Raw genomic sequence first — 16,643 nt, 5'->3', positions numbered from 1 at the left:
CAAAAATTGACCGAGGTCAAAGCAGTAGTCATACAATAATTACAAGCTCTCAGCTGTAATCTACCAGTTGAACTTGGGCAGTGCTTATCATGACTGAGAAAGCAGGGTCCCCACTAAAAAAAGCCCCCAAAACACAGGGTTTTGCTTCCGTTCCACAGCTGGGATCTCCATCCCTTTCAGATGTTCAGAAGATTTGGGAACTGCGACTGAATTCTGTGAGTTTCAGATGGTTACACATGCAGATACTATCAACAAATGATGAAGTGAGAGCTTAAAGGACCCTTGATACCACCCCCCAACCTTAAAGGAAACGGAGTGTTCCCCATTTGCTCTCTGTTTTACCTCCCTCCCATCCCTATGAAGTCTTTGGGACATTTCTCTTCCTAACCTGGAATAGAGTGACTTTGGGTGAGAAATATTATCTTCCTCCTGGGGAAAGAAACCCCCTTCTTGGAAAGGAAGAAAAATTGGCCTTAAGGGGGAAAGATCTGAGAAAAAGAAGAGTCTTCTTTACACTTTGCTCTCTTCAGCTGCCTTCTTTAGATAAATTTTAACCCCTACATTCCAACTTTCCTGTTTCAGGACCCATCCCTATGGGATTTACAGAGCACCCTTCACCTCCATCCTCCCCGTTGGCACCCCTTCTCTGGAGATGCCTGCTATAACTCCTGGCAGCTGCCTGCTTCTCTCTCCTGTGATGCCCTGACCACTGTTACCTCTTCGACTTCTGCCGTGCTCCCTTGCCTTTATTCAGTCCCCGACTTTCCTGCAATGTCTGCGCTACCTCTGTGTGAGCCGCCTTTCCTGCTGCTTTGTACTGCCTCCGTATAGCACTGAAACGGCTTTGATTTTCAAGTGCTCGACTTCTAAGCCTGCTCGGCTGCCTGAGCACTTTTCAAGCCCTGTTGCACAGTGGACATAAGCACTATCTATTGCTCAGTCTTTCATCGGCTACCACCAGCAGCTGGCAAAGGAGAGCAGCTTTGAAACTGGTCCCTAAGCAGGAAGGAGACCGGTCAAGGAGCTGAGAAGTGGAGCTCAAGCCCAGTTGCAGATAGGATCCTCTGGGGGTAGGTGCATACTGACATGTGAAGATCGGCGTGGAGGCCATATTTTGCCTCTTGATTAAGTCAGCAGGAGTATGATGGTCAGGCACTATTGTTAGGGTGCTTAAATGAATGTAGATGTCAAGGTTCACCTGTGAGTTTGGAAGTCTGGATCAAGACCTTCCAGAAATAAGACGAAGTAGAGAACTAGAAATGACAAAAAACAGACCTAAGGATTTATTTGCTATATTAACAGAAGATGAGCAAGAAAACTTATCCTGCTGAGCTGAAAACCATAATCCTTAGGATTATTTCTGCTTGTTGTTGTGTTTAAACTACAAGGAAACGAGGAAAAATTGGAACTGGAGTCCCTTGATTTTAGAGAAGTCTCGGGATGTGCCTATATCTGACTGTTGCACACCAACAGGAACCCGTGATACTGGTATATAAACATCTGCACAGGGGAAAGCATTAACAGTGAAGTATACTCAGCGAGGTTGTTCCCAAGGCAAAGACAATCCTGTCTTGGAACAAGCTACCCAAATAGCAATTACAGACTCACTACAGAAGCTGCTCCTTGATGTCACATTTGGCATCCTTGAATGGAATCTAGGTGGGAAATCATAAAACATAAATTGGTAGAAGATCTTATCTTAAAATACTTTTTCACACTATCTCCCAGCCTGGCCTTCAAGCAGCCAACCAACCTTGCTTGACTTATCATCTGAAGAAAATTTCCCAAGGACCAATATATCTGACTATATTGGAGTGATAAATGCAAAAATTGCAACTTATCTCCATAGCCCTCACAAGAAACATCTACAACAGAACTGTGAAAACCTACGGATCCTCAGCATGTCCATCCCAGAATACAAACTACTTCTTCATATGTACCATGTGTCCCTTGTACCATAACGAACTCACACTGACAATTAGTGTGTGAAAGAAAAATATGGATAATAACAAGAGAACATTTTCCAAAACAGCCGTCCTCCCTCTTATTATTCAGCCCTCCTCCTCAACGGAATCCCACAAGAGAAACTGGAAAGTTGAAGTTGGGATTAAAATTAGTAACTTGATGGGACACTAAAAATTGTTGACTCCAACAACAATGCTAATTTTATGGCATGTTACAATTTGCCTCAGATACGACTTGCTAATCTTAGTTTCTCAGGACGTAATTACCTGTGCATTTCTTCCATCCTGTGTTCAGTAGAGCCGAAGACCTTATTATTGCTCCTCTTACTAACATCCCTTCTGTTCCTTTCATCTCAAAGTACCTGACTGATTAATATAATGAAACTGAACTCAGACAAATTGCTTCCCATCTTTGCTTATCTGGCAGTTTGCTAGTTATGTTCCTGCTTCTGCATTTTGCCCCTCGGACTTGTTTGTTTTTTTTCCTATCAGGTGTATGCATAACAGATATTGCCTCTCTCCACAGATATTCCTTCTGAGTGTTATGACTGTTCCCTGTTTACTGAAAACCTGCTCAACCAGCCTTCACTTTGGAAATATCAAGTGCGGTTGCAGATGTGGCTCCAGTTCTGATTCCTTTTTGAGTAGTTATACAGCTTTTAGTCTGGCACTATCCAAGCTCTTAACTGCTTCAAAGAGATATTTGGTTTGATTTGGATCACACAAAGGGTAGGGGCACAACTTAACTGGCCAAACATCAGTCACTACCTCTAAAAGGAAAGGAAGCATTGTTAATTCAGATCTTTCTAAAACGAAAGTGAAATATAACATGGAGGAGATCCAGGAATATATTGTTCAACACAAGGCACAGTTATGTATCACCCAATCCAGTCAGAGATGACAATATTTATTGTCACCTCTCTGATACTTCCCAGATATGGTACTGGTCTTTGGCAACATTCATTGCAATCACATAGTATATTACTTGCTTCTCCTTTTCATCCTTGGACTTCAGAAAATCAAAACTTTACCTTTCTGCATCCAAATTCAGTAACTTAAAGCTGTAAGAGCTTGGAAAAGGTTAACCAAGGAAGGAACTCCATAGAATTTCGCATAGGAAATTTCAGTGTGCGGTCCCACATTAGTTAAAAATATATGGACCTAAAGAATAGCAGGCTATGTTCCAGGAAGTATTAAATATGCCAGTACACAAAGCTCTGAGGTAACATGCAGATCTACCACCTTCTGCTGAATATCATACATCTTCTTGGGCTTGCAGAAGTAGCAGGTATTGTTCTGCTCGCACACCATGAAGTCCTTGATGCACACTTGAAAGTCATTCTTTGAAAACAAGTACCTAAATTTCACATTCAGGGCAGAAGTCCTACACCCTTCTTTTTTCACGGAAAGACACTCAGAGAAAATTCAAGACAGGATTAAGGAAAGGATTTTAAAACTCATATTCCTCATCTTGTGAAATTAGCTTGTGAGCTTGTCTGTGACCCTGACCATACATGAGACCTGAGACCTCATCATTACCACGTACAAAGTAAATGTTTACCCCATATGTGCCTGTCACCACGGAAAACTCAGGGAACGTATGGGGAGGATTTTTTTGCAGGTCCAAAGGAAAAGCAAGCCCCTACATATATTCCTCCTACTCAGATACAAACCAGGAGCTTGCTTCCAGCAGGCAGTTTATATCAATGGGTTCTACTAGGCAGTAAGGAGATAACCCTCAGTATTGATAAATGGGAACTGCTAACGCAGTGTAAACATATGGTGAAAGCAAAATACTTGCCAAGAACCTAAAAGGCTGGGTATTTAAAGCAGTTCTCCATGCTGGCTTTCCTTAGCAAGGTGCACAAGGGATGAACACTCAGCTATCAGTCTCACTGCTGGCTCTTAGAAGATGGAACCTACAGTGCATCGTGCCTACATCCCAACGAGCCGTACTTAATTCCCTTTTCCCCCTTTGGCTGTGCCACTGCAATGAAAGTTTCTGCAAGAAACTGAGGTGTTCCTGGAGCAGTAAAACAGCTCCTGCTGCGCACGAGCCAGTGTTTTACTGTGCCCATGCCAACCGCCCCCGGGGCTGGTACTGCCGACATCTTCTTCCACACGATGAGGCAGGTGGCTTCTGACTTGGATGTCTGGTTTTGATGACCAAGACCCCACCATAACATCTTTCTGCACCACAGCAAATCTGCAGATCCAGGTGCTGATCGTCAGCAGAAACATGCAAATTCTGCCAATTAGTGGCTCAACCTTGTTTCCCACCTCCGAGCGGGTAACATGAAAACAGTGCTGGGGATGGGTGGGGAAGGGATGAAGTGTGAAAATAACGTGAGATGAGGACACCTGGGCTGGCAGGTGATAGAAACCAGCTTCCGTCCTCCAGGACAGCTGCAGGGTCCCTCCGTGACAGCCCCCGAAGGAGGGAGAGGCAGCAGGAGCACACGGCAGAGGCGCGATGGCCCTTACCTTCTCGTTCTTCCTCTCCTCGGCCTTGCCGGTGGGGCCGGGGGCGACGGGAGCACCCAGGGGCCCGCTGCCTGCCTCGCCGTTGAGGTGGGCTGCGCTGACGTTGGGCGGGGTGATGGCGGCGGCGGCAGAGGTGAGGGAGATGAGGGGCCGGGCCCCCGGGGTGGGCGGCTGGTGGCCGTGCTGCGGGGAGACGGCGGGGTGAGGCCGGATGGCTGCCGCTGGCAGGCGTGAGGGAGAGCCGGGTGTCCGCAGGGGTGAGACCGTGGCGGTGGGCCGCTCCGGGGCTGGAACCGGGGGGTGAGCTGTGGAGGGAGGACAGAGCACGGTCAAGCCCTCCATGTGCTGCTGGACCTGGCCTTCCAGTGGCCGTCATGCCAGAGGGCTGAGGTCTCAGCCTTGACACAACCAAGGGGTTTTGGCTAAGTCTCAGAATTCCCCCTCCTGGCTGTGGAAGTCCTGGCTGCAGTCTCCAAAACGGCTGGCCCTCCCTAGTGATGTGACTGGGGAACAGCCTGACCATTCCTGCCCATGCCTGCAAACAAATAAAAAGCCTACTGTGTTTTTAAAATAGTCTTATCTTGTTCCAGCTGAGCTGTTTTCCGAAAGTCCAGGGCCCTCTCCTAACCTGACAGGTTTTGGAGCAACGCAACATGAGACCTAAAGGGTTAGCCCAGATGATCCACGCTAACCTTGCAGACGGCAATTACAAAGGAAGGTCTCTTGTTTCAGCCCTAACAAAATGACCAACAGCACATCACTGTGCTGCACAAGATAAATTAAGCAGAACTCCACCAGATGATTTCTGAACTTAGCCTCGTCCCTGCCAGCAAAGTCCTCAAGGAACTACGCAGTGTCCTTTGGTCTTGCTGCCCCTCCTGAGCAAACCCTGCCTATAAGCACTAGGAACCAGGAATTAGCACTCATCTGTTTAACGGTGATCATGACACACTGCTGAGGTCAGCTCTCCCGGAATTCGGGAGCCTGTTGCCTGTCTCATGTTGCAAAAAGTGTGATAAAGCTCCAGGTCTGTTTCCAGAATGATGTTGCCTTTGACTTCCAGGTTGGCTGATTGCTTAGGTGTAACCTACATACAGCTCCACTACACGTATGTACAGACCAGAAGCTGAGTTCACACTGCAACATTCCCTCACTTAAATGATTCAACAGTAGGACTGGCCGGAAAATGCCCATTTCACAAATGATTTCAAGGTTTCATAATGTGGTTTGGTTCTGCCTCAGAGCAAAATTTGAATCTTTGAACATTCTTCTGAGCACAGTCTACTCACCCACCACACAATAGCCTCTATTTTGGACAGGGCATTCACCTGGGACGTGAAAATGTAGGATCTGGTCACTGTGCTGTTCTCTGTGGAGAATAACTCTGGGCAGCTGTCTATTCCCTTTGCAACCTGAGCCAGGACGGCTTCATGGCTGAAGGCTGGTTGAACTACATCCATTCTTGACAACAAGCTTTGAAACCCACAAATCAGCTTCTCTTTGACCAAGAAGCATTTTTTCTGAAAAACTTCCGACCCACTGATCTGTGGTCATATCTGAAGGATACATTTTTACACAGGACCAGCTGGAGCTCAATCAACCTATAACTAAACAGTAATGCTAGAACAACTTGAGCCACTATTTTCTGTTCCTGTGGTCAACAGGAGCACCCATTAACAGGGATTGAAACGACAAGGAGTGCCATTAATCATACTACACCATCTGAGCACTCCTGTCAGGAGGGAATTTCATCCCCCAGCCTTATGGCCTATTACCTGAAGCGATACTGAACATGATGGGCCAGTGATCATCAGATTAACACCTCCAAAGTTCACATGATCCTCATGGTAACTACCTGACTTTATAACATCTCTTTTTATCAATGTTGCTCACAGCGAATCAACAAAACTATCATTAACCAGTCTTGAACTTGATGTGATTTTGCCATGTAGCATGAGGAAGGGTCTAAAAGTTGTTATTATAGACACCTTCAAGACTATTCTTACTATTAGTTACCATTTCCCCCTCCCTGGATTACCAAGAACATATGCTGGAAAGTGCAATTCCTTTCCAGAGAGAGAGACTCAGACAGGGCACCACTAGTTATGTTGAAGTGATTCCCTCATTTTGATTTTCCTGTTTGCAATCTGTGTGATGAGCAACCACTGCTGCCAGAAATCTAATTTTCTGGGATGGTTAAGCTTGCAGGGTTAAGGTTTTGAACTACTGGCATAGGGAGCAATGGCTTTCCTAAATTTAGAGGAAAAGCACAATAATAGAATTTCACTGCATGGACCTGGATGCAGAAGGCTGATTTGATAATCATATTAGGTACTTTAGTTCTTTCATATAGGACTTGGTGTTTCCAGACACAAAGGAAACAGAAAACATGAGAAACAGTAAAATAAATGGCCTGAGAAAAATCAACTCTGAGCAGAGCTCTCACATTTTATTCTGTAATTTCATCTGCTTACTGTTACAGTGTATGCCTTTGCTTTGGGATCTCTGGATCTGGACTGTGCTGCATCAAGCATGCTATTAATTAGCAATGCTCACTGAAGGCTATTTTTGTTCTACACCACTCATATTTCATTTTGGGTGTATTCCTACATTAGTGGCCTTGTGCAAAATTGATTTGTTACTCATGTATATTGCAAGCCAACAGAAACGTGATTTGAATACTGTGCCAGCTTGCCTCTCTCGCAAAGCTTTTCCAAAAGTCAGCGTGCATTGCCTTGTCCTGCAAGACTAAAGAGACCTTTTGAGGGGCTTCTGTTGACAGGATACTGGTGAGGACATCCATTATGGACAAAAATACTGATAATTGTGAAGAAATTAATCATGAAAAATCTTAAACCAGGGAAGCTGCTGGAGGTGTAGCACAGCAAAGCCGTGGAAGGAAGGTGTGAGGCATGCCAGGTGAGTAGGGCAAAATGATCTGACACCTCAGTTTCAGGGGAGTCCATCTGTCAGTTGACATGGAAACAGGAGGCACCAGGAGCACCCGAAGGGTTCCTGAGAGCCTTGCCCAAGACAGAACATTCAGCCTTTGCACTGTGGGAGCAGAAGGGCTTTCGGAAGGGCACGACTTGAGGGGAAAGCAGCACTTTCTGAACTAGACAAAAAGAGGATAAATCGACTATTCCCCAGTATGCCACAGGTGCCGTGTAAAGTGCTGCCACTGTTTGTTGAGCAGAGGAGTCTGCACTGTTTGAGATTCAGATTCACACATATTTAGTTAGGTTTTCTTCCCTTTGGTCTGCACTGTGTAGGAGGTGAGATTAGATGGTCATAACAGCGCCTTCTGGCTTCAAAAGGTACGAATCCGTGACTTACACTGCAGTGTATTTCTCATTTGTGCCTGCTCTGTTTTGTATCTAGGACCTCAGTTTTCAGCCGTCACAGTCCTTACTCATCTGCCTTTGTAAACACAATGGCTCACATCCCTATAAAATATCAGAAACAAAATGTTTTAAATTTTGCTATAAAGTCCCACTGCAGGATTTACTTTTACTTTATTCAACATCAGAGCTGTTTAGCATCAGGGAAAGAGGACTAAATTGTACTCTGGAAAATTGTGCCGTACATCAGAAAGGGAACCTAGAAAGAACAGAGGCCCCCTGGTGTGAGAAGCTCTTATTCGCATTTCAAAAAGGTGGCAGTATTTTTCAGATCTTTTGCTTTATCGCTAACACCGGGTCCCGTTCTGCCTAATAAATACCTTTCATCCCTGAAGCCCAATGAAATGCTTCTTAATTTTAAGTCGTGTATTACTTGCACTGCGATAAGAGCAGTATTTTTCCGTCAGCAAGCCGACCGGACTCAGAACTGTTAATCTCCTCAGTATGCAGGGTGCTTGCTTTCACTCAGATAAATTGTATAAATATTTGTAAACACGATAATCTATTTCAGCTGTAGCAACAGAACAATCTGATAAACACAACGTGGTTCCCAGAGATCAATAGAAGCCCATAAATATTACAAGCAAATAAAACATACTCTATTCCACATTGACTGAGCTGTGACTAAAAGGAGAAAGCAAGCTTTCGGCGGGGCCGGGCAGATTCGAGAGGCTCGCGCTCAAGGGGCGCGACATCAATCCTGCCGACGCGGGGTGAGAGGCACCGGCGGGCACGCACGTACCCATCTGCATGGCGTTGCGGGCCTGGCTGGCTGGCTGCTGAGCTGAATATCTCAAGCAGTTATTCAGCTGCGGAGCGGCCGCCTGTAGCTGGGGATGTGTCTGAGGCACAGTGATAGGAACAACTGGTCTGACAGTCGTGGTGGCATTGGTGTGACTGGCCCCGATGGGGTGGATGGCTCCTGGGGCTCCTTTCGTCACTGGAGCTCCTCCGGCTCCACTGTTCCTGGGTTGCCCAGCTCCCACTGGTACCCTGCATGGAGACAAGGCATAGGGTAAGTGCGCTGCAGAGACCCTGATACCCAGCCACCACGCTGATAAGCATCCCCAGTTACTCAGGGGGTTCAACACGGTACCCTCGCAGGTGTTAAAATAAACTGATATATATATTTATCTTTATAGGACACAGTCGTAAGCACGCTGGAGGATGTTATCACACCTTTATCCTGTGGGAAGAAGTACAGGGTAAAAATGGAAAAGATAATTTTTCTCATCACTTATCTTCCTAAGCTACATTTCTGACTGAATAATTTCTAGTGAAATCACAATTCTAAATTCAGAAGAAATGGGTATCTCCCAAATGTCATTTTGTGTGCCAGAGGCTATTTTACAGGCACTAATGGAGTGATAATTAAAACAGACTCAGAGATCTTTTCTTAGGACCAAACCTGCACACAGCCCCATAGGGAGAAAAAAAGATGGATAATACCAATCTGCGCGTGGCGGTTGAAGGGAACTGAAGAGCAGCAGACTTGGCAGGGCTTGGCTTGGCTGAACTCTTATTCTACCGATGTAACCAGCCCTAGCTTAGACTTGCTAAGGAAACACAAAAGGGAAGGGAACACAGCTGATCTCACTGAAAAGGAGATCCAAACAATAATTGACTCCTCTCTCATTGCTCACTTAAACTGTATGCATAGTTCGTATTTCATCTGAGTGGCTGGATAGACCCCGGAGGGAAGGAACGAGGCTCTTTCTCCTATGCAAGGAGTTCAGCCTAGAGCAAGTCTTGGTCCTCTTACCACCAAGCTAGAAACTCTCTGACCAGGGCAGGAGGACACTGGAGTGGATAGAAGGACATCAATGGACAAACTCAGCTGCTGCTCAGAAGCTCTTTCTCTGAGTTTCTTACTGAGGTTCCTGAGTAATTTCCTTCCCCAGCAGTAGATGCTATGAAACAGAGGGATCACTTTGCGCTGTTCTCCTCTCCCAGGCTGCTTCATGTGCCAAGGTTTCCCTCCAAGAAAGGACAGCAGAGACAATATGATGCAGAACAAAAGTATGGTGGAGGAAATGGAAACGAGACAGTGCAGGGGGTTAGCAAGAGAGGAGAGGATAAGAGAAAGGGTACAAGACCAGTCTATGGCTGGTGGGATTGGGAGAACTTCTGCGGCCTCAAAATTGTGGTGTGGGAACACAGAGAGGAGAAGAGCAGAAAGAATGAATATGCTGAACAATTTGATTTGATGCAGAGGACAAGACAGACATAAGAAGCAACCCTGAGAAAAGAGTGGAAAAAAGAAGAGTGAAATTCTGACAGAAAGAGATCAAAACACTGGCTGGAAGATATGGTCCAAAAGTGCAAAAGACAGCCATCCTCTCTGCCCAACCCCCTCTCTCCCCAAAATCACAGGAGGATAAACAACTCTGGGTGTCATAAAATCCTTGACTCATCTCATTGTGCAAGATTTGCCTGGATTACATTTTGCTAAATGAATTTTTTTTTTTTCTCCTTTTTTTTCATCAGCCTCCAGGTTGGGAAAAGCTGGGAATCCCACCAGATGGAAATCTTGACTGTCTGTCGTCTGCTGTGAAGAGCTGGCAGGGTAGCAGCAAGGTTCAGCTGGAGCTGGCTTGGCCATCTGCACTAGATGGAGTTTGCCAGAAAAGCACACCTAATAGTCCACCAAGAGCTGTGTTCAGGCAAACACGCACACCGACAGGTACAGAAACTATCTGTGACTCCCACAGAGCTGGGTAGACGTTAGATATGGCAAATTTTCTCTGCTGCCCTGTACCTGTCTGTCCATCTAAAGGGTCTTGTCCTTTTACCACCGTGCTCTGCTCACACGTGCGGTTTGGCAGCTTATAAATCTAGTTCAGTGTCGCTAAATTTATGGGCGACTTCTTTTTCTTGGGTTTTGTAGGGAGTGGCAGAAAACCAGGTATGAATCTAATCCTTTGCTTTGCTGTCAAAGGGGAACAAAGTAAGCTGAAAGTGCAGCAAATAGGAGATTTGATTGCTATCAGATTTTTCTTGCTGTTTTCACCCAGGGTGATTTACACAGGAACTTAATAAGCTCACAGGATCATAAATATAATAATAAAGCTGCTTTTGGATTTTGTGGAAAGCACTTTTGCCCTTTAGCAGTTCTCTCTGTCTTGTTCTAGCTGTGACATGCTACATTTAATAAAGTCTTGCTGATTCAGATCACCGACACTTCAGCACGAACTTCTTTACTAATTAAGAGCCGAAGAGGCAAGGAGTGAAGGCAGCCAAGGGGCTCTACAAAATCAGGTAAATACATTTAGGTTGATGAACAGTGAAGACCCCATGAATTAATGGGATTTTTTTACTGAAACGCAACATTAGGACTGTCAGCAGGCTTAGTAATCATCTTCTTACCCGCTCTTAACTTTTGGTCTTACTCATTCCACATATTACAAACTTGACATAAACTGAAGATGGAACAAACCTGGATCAATTTTTTAAGATCAACACGGAACAAATCCGGATTGATTTTTCAAGATCAATAGTTTCTGAGTTGTGAGGTGCCTTTCTCTGTAGAGGAGTGAAAGATGGTGGCGACTGTGTGAGTTCGGGAGGAGAGATTGAGAGCATATGAGTAGGAGTAAGTTTGATTTTCAAGCCCATGGTTGCTCTAAAGGAGATATGAGCAAGTGGGGCAAAACAGTCTGGGGCACACTGATGAACCTTCTCCTCAGCTTGCTGACAATTTCAGAGCGGTCTCTAAATCAGAAACACCATTTGATTTGCTCTTGTTCAATACTGAACTCTGACAAATGGCATTCCTCCCCAAACATGCTATTCTTTTCTTTTCTAACCTTCTACAACTGAGACAAATGTAGCTAAAATCAGACAATTTACTGAACTCTCCTGCCACTTCTGAATTTTAATAGTTCAAACATTAGTCCTGATCCAAACAATTCAAGACATTTGATTTAAGAAAACCAAAATCTACATGAGAAGCTACTGAAAAGCAAGACACAAATATTCCTTACATTGTTTATCTCCGTTACACGTCCAGTAGTTTTATAGCAATAAAAAAAAATCAGTAGCCAACAGAGTCTACAGTAGTAAAATCTGGGCACATTAAACAAAGTCATGGGTTGTAAATGCCATCATCTAATGCAACTGGCGAAGTCTTCTGAGAACATGGATAACTCCAATGCTACAACCAACAAGTCTCATTACCCAAGCCTGCAATGTACAACGTTGCCACTAGAAAATTTCTGGAAGTGGAATGTGATTTAAAAGCAGAGCTACATTGTTTTCAGCATCCTCTAGACACAGGATCCCTCCCAGTCCCAGCTCAGGCATATCCACTCTGGTGAGTGGTCCTCACCTTGAAACAGGCGTCACATAGTTGCCTGGGAAGACACCAGACATCCCACTCCTCAGAGACGTCCCCTTGAACCAGCCATCCTGGCACTTCTCAATGACCCGGTACATCTCACCTTTGCGGAGCTCCAGCTCATCATTCTTCTGAGGCTTGTAGGCGTACAGGGCTAGGTAGCTGTGGGAAGACATCACACAAGAAGAAAGCACACAGCTGACATCAACCACTGCCTGTCCAGCTTCAACTCCAGACCCACAGAGCAGAGAGTGAGCAGAAGCACTGCTCAGAAATGGTGGTTAAAAGGGACATCATTACAGCACACCAAACAATGAATGGCAGACACAAGATCAAGTGGAAGCTAAGACGATAAAGGAATAACTAATCAGATTAAAGTCAGGGGGTATCTTAGAAACTAACGGAACATACTTCTCACCCAGGGCATATCCAAAGCAAAACACTGCCACAAAGCAGCACTGAAGTTAAGAATTCAGTAGCAGTTTCAGAAGCACGAGGCAATTACAGAGACTGCCAGAATAACCAGGACTTGAATAGGAAGGCTTAGCAAAGTGTAACATCTGGATGAAGTATATACTCATATGCTTCAGGGTAGGAGCCACCTCTACTATGGATTCAGAAGAAACTTTTCCTAGGGGTAGACTACTGTACAAAAGTTTAAGGCAGCCTTTCTTGCAACTTTATTGATACTATTTATGTTGGCCAGTTTTAGAAACAACACACTGAACTCTTCTGATTCGGTATGGTACTTCTTATAATAGAATCATAGAATGGTTTGGGTTGGAAGGGACCTTAAAGATACTCTAGTTCCAACCTCCCTACCATGGGCAGGGACACCTTCCACTAGACCAGGTTGCTTAAAGCCTCATCCAACCTGGCCTTGAGCACTTCCAGGGATGGGGCATCCACAACTTCTCTGGGCAATCTGTTCCACTGTCTCACCACCCTCAGGGCGAAGAATTTCTTCCTTAGATCTAATCGAAATCTCCCCTCTTTCAGTTTAAAGCCATTGCCCCTTGTCCTATCACTACATGCCATTTTAATGTAAGCGCATCCTTACATCCCCCTCCAGCTTTCTTGCAGGCCTCCTTCAGGTACTGGAAGGCTGCTATAAGATCACCCTGGAGCCTTCTCTTCTCCAGGCTGAACAACCCCTCTCCCTCTTCATTGGAGAGGCGCTCCAGCCCTTGGATCATCTTTGTGGTCCTCCTCTGGACCTGCTCCAACAGCTCCCTGTCCTTCTTATATTGGGGGCCCCAGGGCTGAAGGCAGTAGGAGTGAGGTCTCACTAGAGCAGAGTAGAAGGGCAGAATCACCTCACTTGACCTGCCGGCCATGCTGTTGAGTGGGCAAACCAAAAAGTGACAGAGGGCCAAATTCCGCAAGGGAATTTTTGCTTAAGTAAGTGAAGTGGTAGAATTTGGCTTTGGATGTTTTCTATGCTAGTATTCTAATAAATATTTAATCCAGGGCCCAATATGTAGAACTTTTTATTTATTTAATTACAGCTTTTATTTATTCACTTTGTTTAGAATCTTCCTTTTTATCTCTCTTTTGTTCTTCCGTCACTACTTCAGGGATGTGTCTAATACTGTGAAATGACTACAACTTAAAGTCCCTAAAGGTATTCTCTCTGTTTAGAAAGATCCTTGTTGAAAATTAAGAATGATTGCTTGCACTTTCGGGAATAATGGAAAGTTAGGATAGGATAGCAAGAACGCACACACGGAACAACACTTTCTTTGTGAATACCAATTTTATTTTGGTCATGTCGCCTTTCCACAAATGCAAAAAGGATTTCTGTAATTCTTGATCAAGGTTGTACCTTCTTGATTTTTTTTTTTTTTTTTGCTTTGTGCATTACAGGCAGTGCAGAGAGACTAAGACAAATGGGGAAACACTTATGGAAAGTGCATTTACACTACAAAGTGCAGCAGGATGCTCTTAGGCTCGGGGGTGGGTGAGAAAAGGCTTGCTGCCCACCTTATAGCAACGAACCAGAGAAATAATGAAAACCATAACCATTGTGATTGTAGACTCACAGTCAGTAAAAATGATATATAGCTTTTTACTTCTGCTCTCCAGGAAATATAATTGAGGAATAAATCCTGTTAGTTTTCCTGATTCTATTCCTTTATGGCATCAGTAGATTTCCTTATTTTTATTCTGAAGGCAGTAAATAAACAGCAGTAATGAGCAGAATACGAAATATTTGGTAACAGCTCCTTGGGGCATCCTTAGGCTGATGTGCCTGGCTTTGTTTACCACGTGCATGGGGTACAAAGACCTAATCAGAAACTGTTTCATTAGTCAACAGATGGGAGAAACCATCCTGCACATCCTTTGTTTAGCTCATATAATCAGGTGGTCCTGAGCAGGTCTGTAGCTGTTCACCTGATGGAAAACATGAGGTTATATATGAACTGAAGAACATTAAAATGCATCACCCTGACATGAAATATGGTTGGGTGTTTTAGTGCTAATCCTTCAGCACAGTGCTCTGCTAGGACATAAAGGAAAATGCCAAGACTGCACTCACTCCAGGGAGCAGAAAGAGTGGCTTTGACTACTGCTTTTTAAGTTGCCGTTCACACAGGGCTCATATTCAGAAGGTATGGGTAAAGTGGGGGGTCAAGGACAGAGCATTTTAGATAGACTTATATAGCCCTTTCCCCAGGAGGCTACACATAATAATATAATTTACAGGTTGAGATGCTGTAAGAAAGTGCAAGGAAAATTACCCTAAGTGGATCAGAGGCTGCATTCCCTTGCAGCTATCTTCAGCTCTCCTACTAGTTTCTTTCTGTTCCTCCCTACAAATTCCCCAAATTGAGCCTCCAGTAAGCCTGAATAACCAGTATCACAATGAGCCTAAACATTCTTCAGAGAGAGTATCAAAATCCTTGCAGAGACTAAAAGAAGGTGTACAACAGCCCAGCCTGGACTCCGCGCCAAAACTGACCAATGTCTGTATTGCTAAACTGATGAAAACTTGAATGTGATAACCACATATCACGACCCTGGAGCAACAGAGGTGATCAGTACTTTGTTGATGGACTGGTGATCCCACCACCTGCATAGGACAGTGAGGATGGCCATCTCTGGGAGTTTCCTCTATAAGTCTGCAAAGAGGCGAGGGTGGGTGGTGAGGCACTGGAACAAGTTGCCCAGAGGAGTTGTGGATGCCCCATCCCTGGAAGTACTCAAGGCCAGGTTGGATGAGGCATTGAGCAACTTGGTGTAGTGGAGGGTGTCCCTGCCCATGGCAGGGGGGGTTGGAACTAGATGATCTTTGAGGTCTCTTCCAACCCAAACCATTCCATAGAATCACGGAATCATAGAACGGTTAGGGTTGGAAGGGACCTTAAAGATCATCTAGTTCCAATCCCCCTGCCATGGGCAGAGAAATCCTCCACTACACCAGGCTGCCCAAAGCCTCAATTCTCCAAACCCAGCAACAACCCAGCCTGGGTCTGCTGGCTGGCTGTGGCAGGTATGCCCGCCCCATGGGGAGAGGCATACACTCTGTATGCTGGCAGAGAGAAGGCTGCAGGAGAGCTGGGAGGATGCCTGCTGTCACATATGGCTGAAAACAATTTGAGTGCAAGGAGCTTCCCTCCTCAGAAGGTGTTTCTGGGCTTTTCCTCTGGCAGAGGATCAGGGATAGTGGTCCCATTTGCTGAGGCTGATTTTGCCTTAAGTCAAAGTCTTTGCATTTGGACATGTTTCACCGTTCTCTAGACTTTAGGTGTGAAACTGCACCAGCAAACTCTCTACAATCAAGAAGAAAGTGTTAAAACAACAACGTGAAATCTCGCAGAATGTAATAGCAAGTTATTCTGGGTTATGTGAAACAGTAAGGCTAAGGGTTAGGGAGCAGGACCTAGAGGAAGTCAAAATCTTTATAAAAAGTTCCCTCAAAAAGGCTTGAGTGAGAAGGTAGCTCATGTTCTTGGCCTTGAGGAGCTGCCTATGACTTGACTGATAATGCAGGAGCCCCAGGGCTCTGTCTAGGGTTGTACCTCCTCTGTTCTGCTACAGCTTATGGATAACGCTTCCTCTTTGACTGGAACTTGGCTCATAAATGCAAAATGACAGACTGGATTACAAGACTGCTTCATGGAGGAGACGACAGGAGAAGTATGAGAGGGAGAAGTGGAGGCTTGCTGGGGCATGGAGGCAGGGGCATTGCCAGAGAGCTGAAAAATGTCTTGATTCAGCAATTAAATACTGGAAATACTGCCAGTTACTACTTCCTAGCCTGGGCAACATTTGAAATAAATTTGTGCCACACAAGCCGCACAAGGTGACCACAGGGTGATGATGAGACGTCTCTGTGAGGCAGTCAGTGATGTGTGGTACCCCTCAGGTATGAAGATCTCACCTTCGTAGCCAAGAACAAATTTGTTTTGGTTCTGTTCCAACTCTTCTATTGTCCTTAAAGCAAATTTGCTATGA

General features: G+C 45.0%; 1 protein-coding gene across 2 annotated transcripts in view; it reads right to left on the bottom strand.

The window, feature by feature from the left end:
- SH3RF3 (SH3 domain containing ring finger 3) overlaps nucleotides 1-16,643 on the bottom strand; it is a 255,155-nt gene that overhangs the window by 28,071 nt on the left and 210,441 nt on the right. Inside the window, exons 6-8 of one of the 2 annotated variants that reach the window (XM_086610626.1) lie at nucleotides 12,177-12,347; nucleotides 8,592-8,842; nucleotides 4,449-4,753 (exon numbers count right to left, since the gene is read on the bottom strand). In XM_086610626.1, the coding sequence (XP_086466752.1) occupies nucleotides 4,449-4,753; nucleotides 8,592-8,842; nucleotides 12,177-12,347 (727 nt within the window). Of the gene's footprint in view, nucleotides 1-4,448; nucleotides 4,754-8,573; nucleotides 8,843-12,176; nucleotides 12,348-16,643 lie in introns of both variants that reach the window. The other variant, XM_086610618.1, reaches the window with a different exon arrangement.

Source organism: Tauraco erythrolophus, chromosome 1 (genome assembly GCF_009769465.1).
Source record: "Tauraco erythrolophus isolate bTauEry1 chromosome 1, bTauEry1.pri, whole genome shotgun sequence".
Classification (NCBI taxonomy): Eukaryota; Metazoa; Chordata; class Aves; order Musophagiformes; family Musophagidae; genus Tauraco; species Tauraco erythrolophus.
Note: the sequence above shows the minus strand (reverse complement) of the source record. Positions and strands in the feature narration are given on the sequence as shown.